Below are 13,682 nucleotides of genomic sequence, written 5' to 3'. Positions count from 1 at the left end.
CCCCCCCCCCGCCTTAACTGTAGGCAGGAGATTTTCCTTCCTATTTTTTCTTCCCTGTACAACAGCAATTTAAGTTAATTAAATGTAACAATAAATTCTTTCTCATCTGCTGGAATAATCTCTCACTGTGCACTTTTAGAGGAAGCACGGGCTCTTTGCCTTGCCGTGGGAACAGGTGTGGCTGCTGCAGAAAGAAGGGGAGGGCGTGGACTGAGGCAAGAGGCTGCTTTGGGGCAAAAGTCTTGGGCAGTCAAGAGTGTTGAGAAAGCACAGGGACATCACCGCCCTGTCCCTAGTCGAGTTTTTCCCGGGCTTATCTTCAGGGCACCTCTGCGTGGGTCAGTAAAAGCATGCCCTGAGGGTCTCAGCTCTGCAGTACAAGTACGCAGCTTGTAACTCATGGCCCCTGTGCTCGGCACCTCTGGGCAAAGCAGAATCAGCACAGTTGTATGGGGGCCCTGCCCTCCCCCGGGGCCAGTCCGCATAACTGCAGACTGCTCCTGGAGGCAGAGGCAGTTTCAGGAGAGTTGTTAGCACCTCTGCCTAATTTCTGCAAACCAAGTCCTCATTTTTCAATGTAACGGGGAGCTGACTTTGTAAAGAAATCTTCATTTATGACCCCTCCTCTTTCTCACCTTTAGATTTTCTCCTCTTAGCTTTGCTTAAAAACAGACTGCTCCTGGGACCAGCAGCTAGCGTAATGGCTATGTCGCTGGACTCCCACATAGTCGACCACTGTTCGCGTCCCGGACCTGGTGGCTAAAAACTCATGCCAGGCGCGTGTGCGTGCGTGCCCAAGATCCCGAGAGGAGAACAGAGGAGAAGGGATTGCGGCGTGGCCATCCCCCCTGGGGGGGGTGATTTCTCGCTTTCTGTCTCTCTGTCTCTCTGTGTCTGTCTGGCAAGCGCATGCGCCCTATGGCAAAAAACCTCTCAAAAAAAAAAAAAAAAAAAAGCAAAAAACAGACTGTCCCTGAACTCAGTCAGAATGGTCAGATATGGGAGTGTGGGGCCCGAGGGCCTCAGAACTTCATCAGCAGGGGACAGTGTGGGCTGCGGTCCCAGGGAGGGCTCTGATCACGGCCACATGAGGGAGTCAGGGACCTCTGTGGCCTAAGCCAAGGTCTCCATCCCTATAACGCAGGCAAGAAAGTCTTGGTTGTCCTTCCTTCACAGATGGGCAAGTCAATCCTAGAGGACCAGGTGACTCACCAAAGTGCCACAATCTATCCCAGAAGTCAGCAGAGGAGTCTTGCTGAAGGGTCACTTGAACTGTGGCCCATGGCCTTGTCAGAAGGCCTGCTCTGTCCCTGACCCCTGAGGGCTTAGAGGACTCCCCCCAGCTGAGCATGGGAACTAGTTGTGAAAGGGGAGGGAAGGCAAGCCCCTTTTCCTTGTTCCTTAGGATCTTTTAGGAGGTGGGGGCAGCCCCAGCTGCCTCCAGGCCACCCCTCCCTCCCTCCAGTGGCCCTTCAGGGCCTTCTGCAAAAGGTTAATTACCGAATCATCCCTCAAAGGAAATTGCACTTTTGTGCCTTAAAGACCAACTGAGCTTCAGAAACATGGTTATTTATGGTCTCTAATAAGCATTTCCCGGGTGTGATTAACCTTTATGCCAAAGTCACACTGGGAATTGGGACGGCAGCTTCCATTCTTGCCCTGCCTGCTCTGTGCTGGCCTAGAGTGGGCAGCGGTCAGGGCAGGCGGCTGTCAGGCCCTGGTCCTCTCCCCCAGCCCCCTGCAGGCTCCTGGGCCACTTCCTCTCTTCCGCATAGCCCTGTCAATGCCCTGTCCCGAGCAAGTCCTGACCAGGCCGGAAGGCGCCCTCCTGCCTCCACTGTTTACCTACTTAAATGATAGGCACAGATAACTGCTTACCGGATCCCAGGCCCCACCAGGCTGCTGTGAGCTGTTCTGTGACCATGGGTACCTCAGCGACTCCAACTTCAAAACACGGAGCCTGAGATCTGCCCTGTCTGCTTTCTGCCTGCAGTGTCCCTTCACGTCACTGCGCCCATCCATGGACAGTCATGTCACCTGATGCTGTACTAGCAACTGCAACACCACATTCAAGGGTTTAACCTACAAGGGTTGGTCTTTGACAAGGGGGGAGATTTGTAGCTGAGACACCAAGATTTATTGTGGGCCTCGGGGCTGCCAGGCACAGAAGCCAGGCCTTGGCTCTGAGTGAGCCTAGTGCTCGGCCAGCCTCTGACTCTCAGTGCCACTGCGGGTTTCTCTACAACTTACAAAACGGCCAGTCTCTGGGGCCAGCAGGTGGCGTGGTGGTTAAGAGTGCTGGCTTCCCACATGGTTGCCCATGGTTCAAGTCCTGGACCTGGCGGCTTGCTCTCTCTCTATCTCACTTCTCTCTGCCCCTCTCTGGTCAAGTTAAAAAATAAAGAAATAAAGTTAAATAAAATAATTCTTTAAACACACACACACACACACACACACAAAAATGGCCAGTCTCTTGGGGAACCAGCAGTTAGCGTAATGGCTATGTTGCTGGACTCCCACGTAGTCGACCGTGGTTGGCGTCCCGGACCCGGTGGCTTAAAACTCACGCCGGGCGCGTGTGCGTGCATGCCTAAGATCCCGAGAGGAGAATGGAGGAGAAGGGATTGCGGCGTGACCATCCCCCATGGGGGGTGATTTCTCGCTTTCTGTCTCTGTCTCTCTCTGTCTGTCTGGCGAGCGCACGCGCCCTATAGCAAAAAAACCTCTCCAAAAAAAAAAAAAATGGCCAGTCTCATGAAATCCTGGGAACCTTGTCAGAAATGGTTCTAGAAGGAGAGTCAGTGCCAAAGCTGGTGATGGAGTGGAGGAGCCCAAACAAAGGACTGTGCGTGATTCTTAGGCAAAAGGATTTGGGTTTTACTTCAGCGAGGTGACATGTTCAGTGTGATGGAAGCCCAGGTCTCTGATGAGGACCCACTCCCCATATACTCCGCCTGAGCTCTCCTCCTCTGGGGGTGGAGGAAGAGAAGGAAGCTGTGAACTCTCCCAGGACAATAGTCTTCATTTCACACCCCATCTGAACTCCACAGGACCCTTCACACTGCCCACTCATGTGTTTGTGGACCCCAGATTAAGAGTTCTCAGTTTTAAGAGGAAACAAATAATATCCTTAAAACTCAGGGAGCCTAGAGCTAGCAACTGGTGTAGTAGTTAAGACGCTAGACAAAGTTATGGTGGTTAAGGCATCGTCCCACATGGCTGACCGCAGTTCAAGTCCTGGCCCTGGCCTGCCAGGCATTTGTGTGTGTGTGTGTGTGTGCCTAAAATCCTGAGAGGAGAATGGAGAAGAAGGGATTGGGGGGGGGGGGATTTCCCACTTTCCCGCTCTCTGTCTCTGGCGAGCACAAGCACCCTATGGCAAAAACCTAAAATTAAAATTAATTTAAAAGAAAACTTGGGGTGCCTAAACTGCAGTGTGGTCATTGCCCATCGGTGGAGATAGAGCATGGGTGAGCTTTGAAGAGGAGCTTGGCTGATGGTAGGAGGAAACACGCAGGAAAACTCCAGACTTTTCACGGAAGCGTGACTCAGGCAGAAGCCAGAACGCAATCTTAGAAAGCCTTCCGCAGCGCGAGAGGTGGCACAGGCTCAGATTCGGCTCCAGAGCTGACCTTTCCCGAGAGGAAAGGTTGTTGGGGAATTCTAAGAAGCCTTTAGCTTTGCATAATGCAACACCGGTCCTCTGGGCAGGAAATGGCTCTGTGCACCATCACCGCTGAGAAGGAGACAGAAGTGCCAGAGTTATTGGCAGCCAAGGACAGCCTGGCCCTTTGCCCTGTGGCATTTGGGTTGGTTTTATGATGAATCTGGATTTGCTCTGCTCCTCTGTGAACCCCGTGACATTAAGACGTGAGACTGAGAACTCCTGGCCTGTGTATTTGCCACCTAATTAGAGCCCCGGGTTGTAAGTGCTTTGTGCTGAGATATGGTGTCTGTGCATTTAGGACTAGCCCAAGGCCTTCATCAGTGAGCCCCCTGAGCCCGGGGTCCAGCACATGTACATGTGCTTAGGGACAGTGGCACGGGAAACGGGTAACTGAGTTGCTTTACTTTGGAAGGCTGGGGCAGGTACCACCACGGGGTGTGGCCCTGGAGTTGGTTTTAGAAGCCCGCTACTCAGGCAGGGCACTGAGGGACGATGTGGGCATGTCCTCAGAGATCTGGGCCTTGGGGGGCTTCCTGCAGGAGGTTGGGGGCCAAGAGTGGAATGGAGGGTGGAGAAGGGGAGAAGAGCCTTCATTTGAGAGAATGCAGTGTTCACTAGGTGAAGGGGAGAGGAACAAAAACCTGCAGAGGCAAAGGTGTGTGCACGCATAAGCATCCTGGGTGCTGGTAAATGAGTAATTGGACGCGGAGAGGAAGGGACGTGCCTTCAAGGGGCATCTGAAAGACCGAAGCGCGGAGCGCGGCTTCAAGATTAGATGGACGATGGGATGTCAGGCAACGGCCCTGACATTTGCTAAGAGGGTGTTTCCAGTTTCTTTGATTTCTTGTAACGGAGCTGGCTCTGGGAGTTCGTGTGTGTGCGCATGTACATTTGCAGGGGTGGGGTGAGAAGCTGGGGGCAGGTACTCCTAGCGCCCTTCCAGAAGGGCCCTCTGGCCAGAGCAGCTGAGCTGCCCCTTTCTGGAGACAGAGCAGAGCCCGGTCCCTGCTGGCTGCTGAGTGAGCAGTGTGGCTTTGTCGTGAGGACACTTCGCTCTCTGCTTAGTTAGCAAGAGCCACTGGCTGGCCTGGTCTGCGGTTTCATTTGGAAAATAAGGGTAAAGATAGTTCCCCATCTCTATGGAGACTGCAAAGTTTAATTACTGATTAATAAAGTGTTGGAAGTTCCTTGGGGCCAGAGAGATGAGCACGTCTGTTATAATCACTCTGGAGTCCCAGCAGTGAGTGAGCTGCCCCAGCTCCATTTGGCTGAACATCCCAAGTGCTGAGTGCAGAATGGGGGTGCAAGGCTGAGCCCGTGCTCTGGATCTGGCTCTGTGAAAGCAGAGACCTCCACAACACGACAGGGATGAGTGTGCAGCCAGGGGATAAACAAAGCCCACGACCCAGGCAGGGCGCTGAGGGACAATGTGGGCGCATCATCAGAGATCTGGACTGAGGCAGGCGGGAGGCCCTCCTCCTTCCTGCAGGAGGTGGGAGGCCAAGAGTGGACTGTAGGTAGAGGAGGGGAGCAGAGCCTTCCTTCATCCTTGGGACAGAGGAGGGAAGGAGTGGGCCCAAGGGAAGGTGGGCGGCCCTGGGGGTGGACAGCGGGGGTAGGGGAGGACATTCCTAGCACCAACAGCTCACCTCCGGAAAAGTGCAGGTCAGTTTACTTGCAAGGATGAGGGAGGTGTAATCCTGAGGTCCAGAAATGGTGCGTGGGAGGAGTCCACAGAAGAGGATAGGCAGCCATGGGAGTGAGGTGGGCAGAGGAGTCTAGCCTGGGAAGAAGGTGCCTGAGCTGGCTGGCTAGGGTGAGGCGGGGGGAGGAGGTTCCTTAAGCACAGTGCTCCCGAGGTGCCAAGGCTCACCACGGCCAGAAGTAACACTGTGATACTGTTACTGCATTATCCTCTGGCCCAAGCTCCAGTGTGGCCCAACGCTGTTATCAAATCTTTTTTATTTTTGAACTTTTTGCCATTTTATTCATCACGGATTTTTTTCCCCTTTGGCATTCATTTAGATTTTGAAAAAGTACAGCCTTAAAACAGTATGTACTTTGATTGCTACATTTTTGGACGCCCCCTAATACCTTGTGCGCAGCTCACCTAGTCCCTACCCTGCATGGAGGGCTGTGCCTCAAGACTGCCACCCTGTCCTTGGGACTCTATTCCTACAAGTGCTGTCATTGTCAGTTGGAGACAGAGAACAGTGGTGAACCCTGAATGGACAATCAGTGTACCTGCCATGGCCTCGGACACGCCCCTGCCTCTCTCACAGGGTCTCCCCACACTGGGAAACCCTAAGCCACTCCCAGAGCTCAGTCCCTGTCTGCAGCTCTGCAGGGAATTTGGCAGAAGGCACAGAAATGGGTTGTGCTGAGACACCTGGACAGGAAGTCCTGTGGAGGGTCCGAGGAAGGGGACCCCCGGAAGCATGAGTAGAGGAGCAGGGAGTGGTGATGGGGAGAGGGGCCCCCTCCCCTAGACCTCTCTGGTCTCCCAGCTCGCCACTCTGCCTGGAAACCTGATCAGACAGCAAAACTCTGCTGGTCAGGGCCACCCAGGCCCCCGCAGCTGAGAGGCAGAACTGGTTACGATACTTCCTTCTCTCTGGCCCCCCACATGTTTCTTGACTTCTTGCATGTCAAACCCAGGGCAAACAACAAACTGTTCTCCAATCCACAACTAAATAAAAACCACTAAGTTCAGATCAGCCAGCAGGCCCTTACAGAGTAACGACCGTGTACCCAGACCCGATGCCATTCATTCATTTAGTCAGCAAATTTGGATGCAATGAACGAAACAAGTCCTTTTCTTTATGGAGTGTGCTGTGCTGTTTACAATGGAATTCCAAATCATTCCATCACGTAAGCTGGGAGGGCTTTCAGGTGAGGAACCCGAGGCACAGAGGAGTCAAGTAACCTGCCCAAAGCAACACAGCAAGACCAGGGCTGGATACCAGGAAATCTCTTGACTCTAAATCCTTAAGGAGGGTGGTGACCTCCAGGAAGGTTTTGTGAGGGTGTTAGTTATAGAATAGGCATCTCCCCAGATAAGGGGCCCAGGCCTCTCTCCTCCCAAGCAGGCTGAAATTCTGAGATCAGAGCGACACGGAGCTGGCGGGCCACAGTTCCCCATGGGATGGGGCAGCCCTCTTTCCGGACCTGTTTAGCCCTCCACTTGTCAGTGCCTTGGTTTCCTCATTTGCAAATAGGGACAGCCGTGGCCCCAGGGGGGAGTGTCATGGCAAATGTGAAAGGGCCTGGCAAACGGGGAGGCTTGTACGAAGTGACTGGTAATAAGCCAGGCGGGGGTGAGGGCCCAGGAAGCAGCTCATTAAACAGGAGGCCAAGAGGGTCCGCAGCTCTGGAGGGTTAGGGTGAGAGAGAAAGAGGGAGGGAGGGAGGGAGGGAAGGAGGAGGAAAGACGGGAAGATCTGTGAGCCTGAGCTGCCCACTGGGCAAGTGGGAGGCGCACATGTGTGTCTTTGTGTGTGTGCGTGTGCGTGTGTATGTTTATGAGTGTGTGTGTGGTTTGCATGTATGTGTTTATGTGTGCGTGTGTGTGTGTGCTTGGCATTCAGTGGGGACAGAGGGAGCTTCTACTGGCAGAGCTTTACTGGAGGCCCCAGTACCCAGGGATGAAATTCACCTCTGTCCTAGGAGCTTGGGTTCCTTCTCTTAGCGCCCCCTGCAGGCCCCTCCATGAGTAGGGCAGATTAGAGCTTCCAGGCAGGGAAGGTATGGAGCCGGCAGGGCGAGGAGATGGAGTGGGTGTCTGGGAAGACTGGATGTTTGTGGAGAGAAGGGAAAGGAAAGAGGCAGGAAGCTGCAGACCAAGACACTCATGTCGCCTGCCTGTGTCCCTTGCCTCCTGGTGTCCGTAGGCCCTTCTCCTCCTGGGACTGAACCCCGTCTCCGCCTCCCTCCAGGACCAGCACTGCGAGAGTCTGTCCCCGGCCAGCAATGTCTCTGGTGAGTACCCGCACCTGCAAGATCGCAGCGCTCCACATGCCCGTCCCCCGGGCCTCCGGGGCCTGCACACAGGACCGTGTGCTAAGTCAAAAGAGCAGCTCGTTTCCTCCCCGAGATCCAAGCAGTTCTTCAAGTCTCCACAGAGTGCTGTGTTGAGAAGGACCCTGAAGTTGCACGTGAGTGTGGTGGGGAAGACAGCTGCATTAACTAAGAGTGTGTGCCGTGGGCACGGGGGCACACAGCAAGCAGGCTGAGTGGTTCTTTCCCCGCGTTAGAGAGGGCAGCAGGGCAAGGCACCCAGCCCTCACGGCTACACCACAGCGGGTGACGACAAAAGCCTGATTTCTGCTATTAAAATGCCCCAAGTCAATACTACATAGCACTAGCCATGTGCCAGGCGTTGTTCGAGGAATCCGAGGTATAGTAACCCAGTCTGCATACACGTCAGCCCTCTGCGGTGTCATAAGGAAACTGAGGCTCAGACAACAGGGAGTGCTGGAACCTTGAGCTGAGCACAGGCAGCCTGGCTTCCAGATCTGCTTTCCAACCCTGTGCTCCATCCTCAATAGAAAAGACTATAAAAACAAATAGGTCTAGTACCTGCGTAATGCTGCCGTTTACAGAATCCTCGTAAATCACCTTGTCTCATCCTCACAAGAACTTAAAACCCAACATTTGTATAGACTGAGAAACCGAGGCACAGAAGAGTTACAGAACTCCCTCAGGACCCCACAGCCAGTATGTGGCAGTGCTGGGACTCAAATCCAGGTCTCTGGGCTCACAGGACCATGTCTTTTCTAATGCTGCATGGGGTCCTGGGGTGGCTGCTGCCGAGTACAAATGGATGGGGCCCCCTGCACCTTGAGGGTGTCTGGGAGGCTCACTGTCTATTAGTGATTTTCCCTCTTCAAGTCTCTGCTTGATTCACTCCTACGCATTCACCGAGGCCCTGGGAGAACAAAGACGGCTTCACAGTCTGGTCCAGGAGTCAAGTCCACAAATGCGTGTACGTGAGACAGCGCGAGGCAGGTGCTAGCAGAGAAAGCGATGCAGCATGTCAGCAGGGGCCTTTGGAGAGAGGAGGCTCCCGTAGCTCTGAGCACCTGCCACCTGGCCTGCTGCTCCTTCCCTAGGGAGGGCCTGCGAGGAGAGGAATGAGCAGGGGCTTGGAGAGGGCAGGCTGGAGTCTGGCTGGCCCCTAGTGGAAGCGCAGTCATCCTCACAGGTGTGTGTCGGGGGGATGAGCACATCCTTAACCTCACTGAAGCCTGACTTTGCCCAACTGTAAAGTGAGGCGGGGGATGAGTCCTGCCTGGAAGATGTTTTGAAAGTAAGTACACGGGATTCTATGGCAGGGCTTCTCAAGCTGTAGTGGGCCCATGTCGCTGTGGGCTATTTCTACGGTTGACAACATCAGCAGGCTTTGAAAGTTCTTCCTGTCCAGCTAGAATGAGAGCAGGTACTTGCCACGAGTCACTCCCTACTGTGGAGGTGGCAGGGAGGTTAAGACGGGGATGGTATAAATCTAAGAAGGCCTCTGAAGGAGGAGGTTTCAAGGTGCATCCTACAAAAGACTGAATGTGGACTGGCAGAGAAGAGCCTGTGCTCTGAGCCCAAGTGAAAGTCAATCAAGGACCTGTAGATGGCTTTGCAGAACGATGGGGAAGGGGTGAGGAGAAGAGTGAGAAGCCTGGAGAGGTGCAGGGAGCCGGGAGCTTCTGGCTGCCCCGTTGGCTAAGCAGAGCCATGGGGAATGGGGAAGTGGGTTCTCCAGACAGCAAGAGTTGAGTTCCAGCAGAGAGAGATGTGGGGGGACCTGCACAGAGTCTGGGCCTGAGAGGAGAGGCCCTGCCCCTGGTGCCCTCGGGTCAGGTCAGGCCCCATTAGCTCGTTTGTTGTGCTCAGGAGTGACATCCTGAGCCCACGCAGGTGTCACCTGTCCTTGGAGGCAGCAGGTTGTGATGAATGGCATTCATTCCCCGGTGATTGGACGCTGTGCCCCACCCCCGGCCTGGCCTGGCCTGCCTGGCGTCATGGCATGCGATCCATCACTCTCCCCACGGCCCCTGATAATGGCCATTTGTCTTCTGACACGGAGACCTACCCAGACCGATGGGCATTGGTGGAGACAGATGGTGAAGGTAGGGTGGAGGGCCGGGACAGATGGATGGGCGTCTGGCCGGGACTACTGGCACTGAGCCGGGGCCACTGGGTGCCTTCGTGTGCCTCATGCCAGGAGCAGAGAGAAAAGGTGAGTCCCCAGGGCTGGGGCCCCATCGTGTGGCAGATCACAGACCTGGCATCTCAGAATCACAGCCTGAGTATGACAACGCCAGACACAGAATGGACTGACATCTCAGCCAAATGCGTTCAGAGGGCCGCGAGGTCGTCAGCCACCACCCCGGTGGCACATGGCAATAATTTCCAATGCCGATTTTATTTAGTGCCCACTGTGTGCTGGATGCCGAGGCGAATGCTGTCATCTCATTCAGTCGTCACGATAAAGTCAGGAAGTAGCTGCAGCACCATTTTATAGAAGAGGAACATGAAGCTCAGAGAGGTTAAGTAACTTGCCCAAGCACACACAGTTACCAAGCAGTGGCCCCAAGATTTAAACCAAGGGGTCCTGATTTCAGACTTTACCCCCAGCACCATATTATGTGGCCACCAAGAGAGCCACGTGCCCAAGGCCCAGCGTAGCCGGTCGTTCGGGGTGCGGTGCTACCCTACAGTTTCCCAGACCCCTGTTGGGTTTGCGTATGGCCCCATATTCTCCTTGCTCTGTGCCTGGCACTGTGCTAGGTGCTGGGAATGCAGAAAACCGCAGACGAGAGGCTCCCACCACTTGTCCCAACGCAGCGCGTGCCCTATGGAGCCATCTCCTGTCCCCAGCCAAAGAGGAGGCAGCTCATCCACAAAGGTGCCGAGTGAGGACGAGGACTCTGTCTGCCCCCTGCCACCCATCCATGCCAGGCAGCCCACCCCTTGCCCATCACCCCCGCGGCACATTCTTCTGAAGGGCAAGAGTGTTTTGAGGGCCACCCTCGGCCACCTGGCTGCTCCCCTCGGGGCAGCCATGGCTGAGTCCTCCTCCCATGTAAAACCAAACAGCGGTAAGCTTCCCGGCCCAGCACTGCTGTCCAACCTGTGGCTGCGGCCTGCCTCCTTGCGACTCATTCAGAAGCCCCTGACAGAGACCCCACGTAACTCTCGTAGTGAGGACAGGAGCCAGATCCTGCTGCAGGACCTACCCTGGAAGGATCTGCTAGCCTCTCCTAAGTCCTGATGGAAAGGGAACTGTGTCACCTGCTTGGGGGAAGAAACCAGTGTCCCATGGTGCGCAAGCATTAAATAGGCCACCTTCAAAGGTTCTCATCTGTTTACTAAAGCAGGCCCCCCAGGACCCACCTGGACAGGGCAGGTTTCCGAGGCGGTAGAAGCCCTCCACGCTGCTCTCCTCTTCTCCCCCCATCCACAGTGTTTGGGGCCGCCTGGCCACAGAGTTCATGATCAGTCAGAGGGGGACCCCCGTGCAAGCTCTGTGCCCGTGTGGGGCAGAAGGAGGACGGCCAGTTTCATGGATTACGTTAGCATCCCCCCAGTGAAGGCCCAAGGTGACCAGAGCTGGTGAGTGGGTTGATGCCACCCCACCCCTTCCCAGGCAAGACCCTGAAGGGGTGTAGATGCCCTATGAGTGACGGGGTGAGCCACTGAGGGAGAGGAATGTCACTATCTCAGACACGCCAAGCACACACCTGCCTCAGGGCCTTCATACTTGCTGTTCCCCCTTCCTAGAACACTGTTCTCTGGGTACATATGACACAAGCACATGGCTCCTCCCCTCATTTCCTGCAGGTCTCTGCTTAAATAATAGTCGTTTAGCGATCACCAGAGTATCCTAGCGTCAGCCTTTATTTCCTCACTCTTAGTTTCTTTCCGTTATACTTCTCGCTGGATAACAGATAGGTTTGCGTACTGTCTCCCCATTAGGATGTAAGAAGGCAAGGCATTTGTTTGGTTCATTACTATATCCCCACCCCCAGAATATTTCATAGGTGGTCAGTAAACACGTGCTGAATAGAGGTCAGTGTTCCTCCCCAACTATACCTTAACTGACCAGGAGGGGCGCTGTGGGGACAATGCTCTCTGGCCAGGAGCAGCTCAGCCTTTGTGCTGCTGGCTGGCTGGTAAATTGCATTATTTACAAGGCTGGCTTACTGTTCATCACCCCAGAACCATGATATTCGGGTGGAAAAATACCTCCCAGGAGGGCAGAAGAGGTGGGATATTTGTGACAGTGGGACCTGGAGGGGACATTGTCCAAAATTCAGAGCCCTGTAGCCCTGACCTTGAGGTCCTTAGAGTCACCAGACTGGGTGGCCCAGTCTCCTTTCCTGCTTTCTACCGTCCCAGCTAGGGGATCGACATCCTCCCTAGCAGTCCCCAGGACCTGTGAAATTATCTTTCTCTGTACCTCTTTCTCATGGCTGTCCACCTGTCTGTCCCTGCTTTATCCTCGGTGTCTTCTTGTCTCCATTTGCTTTCCCCACCCCCTTGCCCATTTCGCTCCCCCACCCCACCCCCTTTACTCCCCAAAGAGTAGCAGAGTGGACTGAGTGTCACACATATATTGATGCAAAACTCCTTTTGTGGGACCAGCAGTTGGCATAATGGCTATGTCTCTGGGCTCTCATGTAATCCACCGCGGTTCGAGTCCTGGGCCCAGCGGCTTAAATTCATGCCAGATGTGTGTGTGTGCGTGCCCAAGATCCCAAGAGGAGAATGGAGGAGAAGGCGGCATGGCCATCCCCCCGGGGGGTGGGGAGTGATTTCTCACTTTCTGTCTCTCTATCTCTCTCTTTCTGGTGAGCCTATCTCCCTCTTTCGGGTGAGCGCACACCATCCTATAGCAAAAAAAAAACTCTCAAAAAACAAACAAACAAACAAACAAAAACAAAAAACTCCCTTCGTGCTGCCTGGTATGTAACTGTTCAGCAAATGTAGGTTCGCCTTCTCCCCAAGGAATATACACCGGTGTGCCTTCCGAGGCGCTCTCTGCTGGATCCCCAGGGACCCTATTCTCCTCCTTCCTTGTCTGTTGTCCCCAGGGCAGTGAGCTGACCTGTGCCCAAGCTGCAAACGCACAGGCCAGGAAGTCTAATGGGCAGCACCCACTTGCCAGGAACACCTGGGTCCCTGTCCTGCTGCCTCCTCCCTGCCCCCCCCCTTCTTTGCTATGACTCTAAGTCCACCTCCCTCCTCCACCTGCTGCCTAAAACCACACGGCCAATCCCAAGAGCGCATTTGGCAGGTAATTTCATGTTTGAGCCCCGCCACTCTCCTGCTTGGTCCTCAAACCTGTGGTCACACCCCCCCAGGCTCCACTCCTCTTTGGACCCCTCCCACCCAGGTCCAATCCCTGTGGTAGGCGTCTAAGCGGGCTTTCACTCTGGACGAGGCAGGGACTGTGTCCTGACCCCTTTATTGGGCTTCTGGTCTCCGTTCTTGTAGCCTCTCCTTCTGTTTCTTTCTGTCTCTCACACATACTCATTCCTCCAGGATTTTCTAAGCTCTTGATGTAAATGTCGGGTCTGTGACTGTGTTCCCTGGCACTGCCTCCAGGCAGCCCTCAGTGAGCTGTGGCGCCAGAAGAACGTTGGGAAGCCCCAGGCTGCAGAGGAAGCTGGAAGCACAGAGAAGGTGCAAACTGGGCGACCAGCTGTGGTGAAGGGGGCCAGCTCAGGGCTGACCTCAAACAGGCCAAAATCCACTTCTGCCTCTTCTTTCTCTGGGTGAACCATTCACTGGTCCTCAGTTTCCTTATTTGTAAAATAGGGAATTAGCACTCACACTGGCAAGTGATGTGAGACCCACAGTGGGTGCTCAGAATCTACACCACAGACTGGAGGCAAACTCCCCCCAACACAGCGGTATTTGAGAGCAGCTGGGGGCTTTAGCTTTAGTGTCCTGGGTGTGGGCTAGTGCAGGGTCTTCCAGGCCAGGAGGTCCATAAGCTGGCTGGGGTCCTGCCCTGCCA

At 54.6% G+C, this 13,682-nt stretch overlaps 1 protein-coding gene across 1 annotated transcript in view; it reads left to right on the top strand.

Annotated features, from left to right (window-relative positions):
* CRHR1 (corticotropin releasing hormone receptor 1) overlaps nucleotides 1-13,682 on the top strand; it is a 49,936-nt gene that overhangs the window by 13,633 nt on the left and 22,621 nt on the right. Inside the window, exon 2 of the mRNA XM_006159111.3 lies at nucleotides 7,558-7,645. Coding sequence (XP_006159173.1) covers nucleotides 7,558-7,645 — 88 coding nt within the window. The remainder of the gene's footprint in view (nucleotides 1-7,557; nucleotides 7,646-13,682) is intronic.

The sequence above is a fragment of the Tupaia chinensis genome, unplaced genomic scaffold, assembly GCF_000334495.1.
Source record: "Tupaia chinensis unplaced genomic scaffold, TupChi_1.0 Scaffold000624_1, whole genome shotgun sequence".
NCBI lineage: Eukaryota > Metazoa > Chordata > Mammalia > Scandentia > Tupaiidae > Tupaia > Tupaia belangeri.
This window is presented reverse-complemented; position numbering and strand designations above follow the sequence as displayed.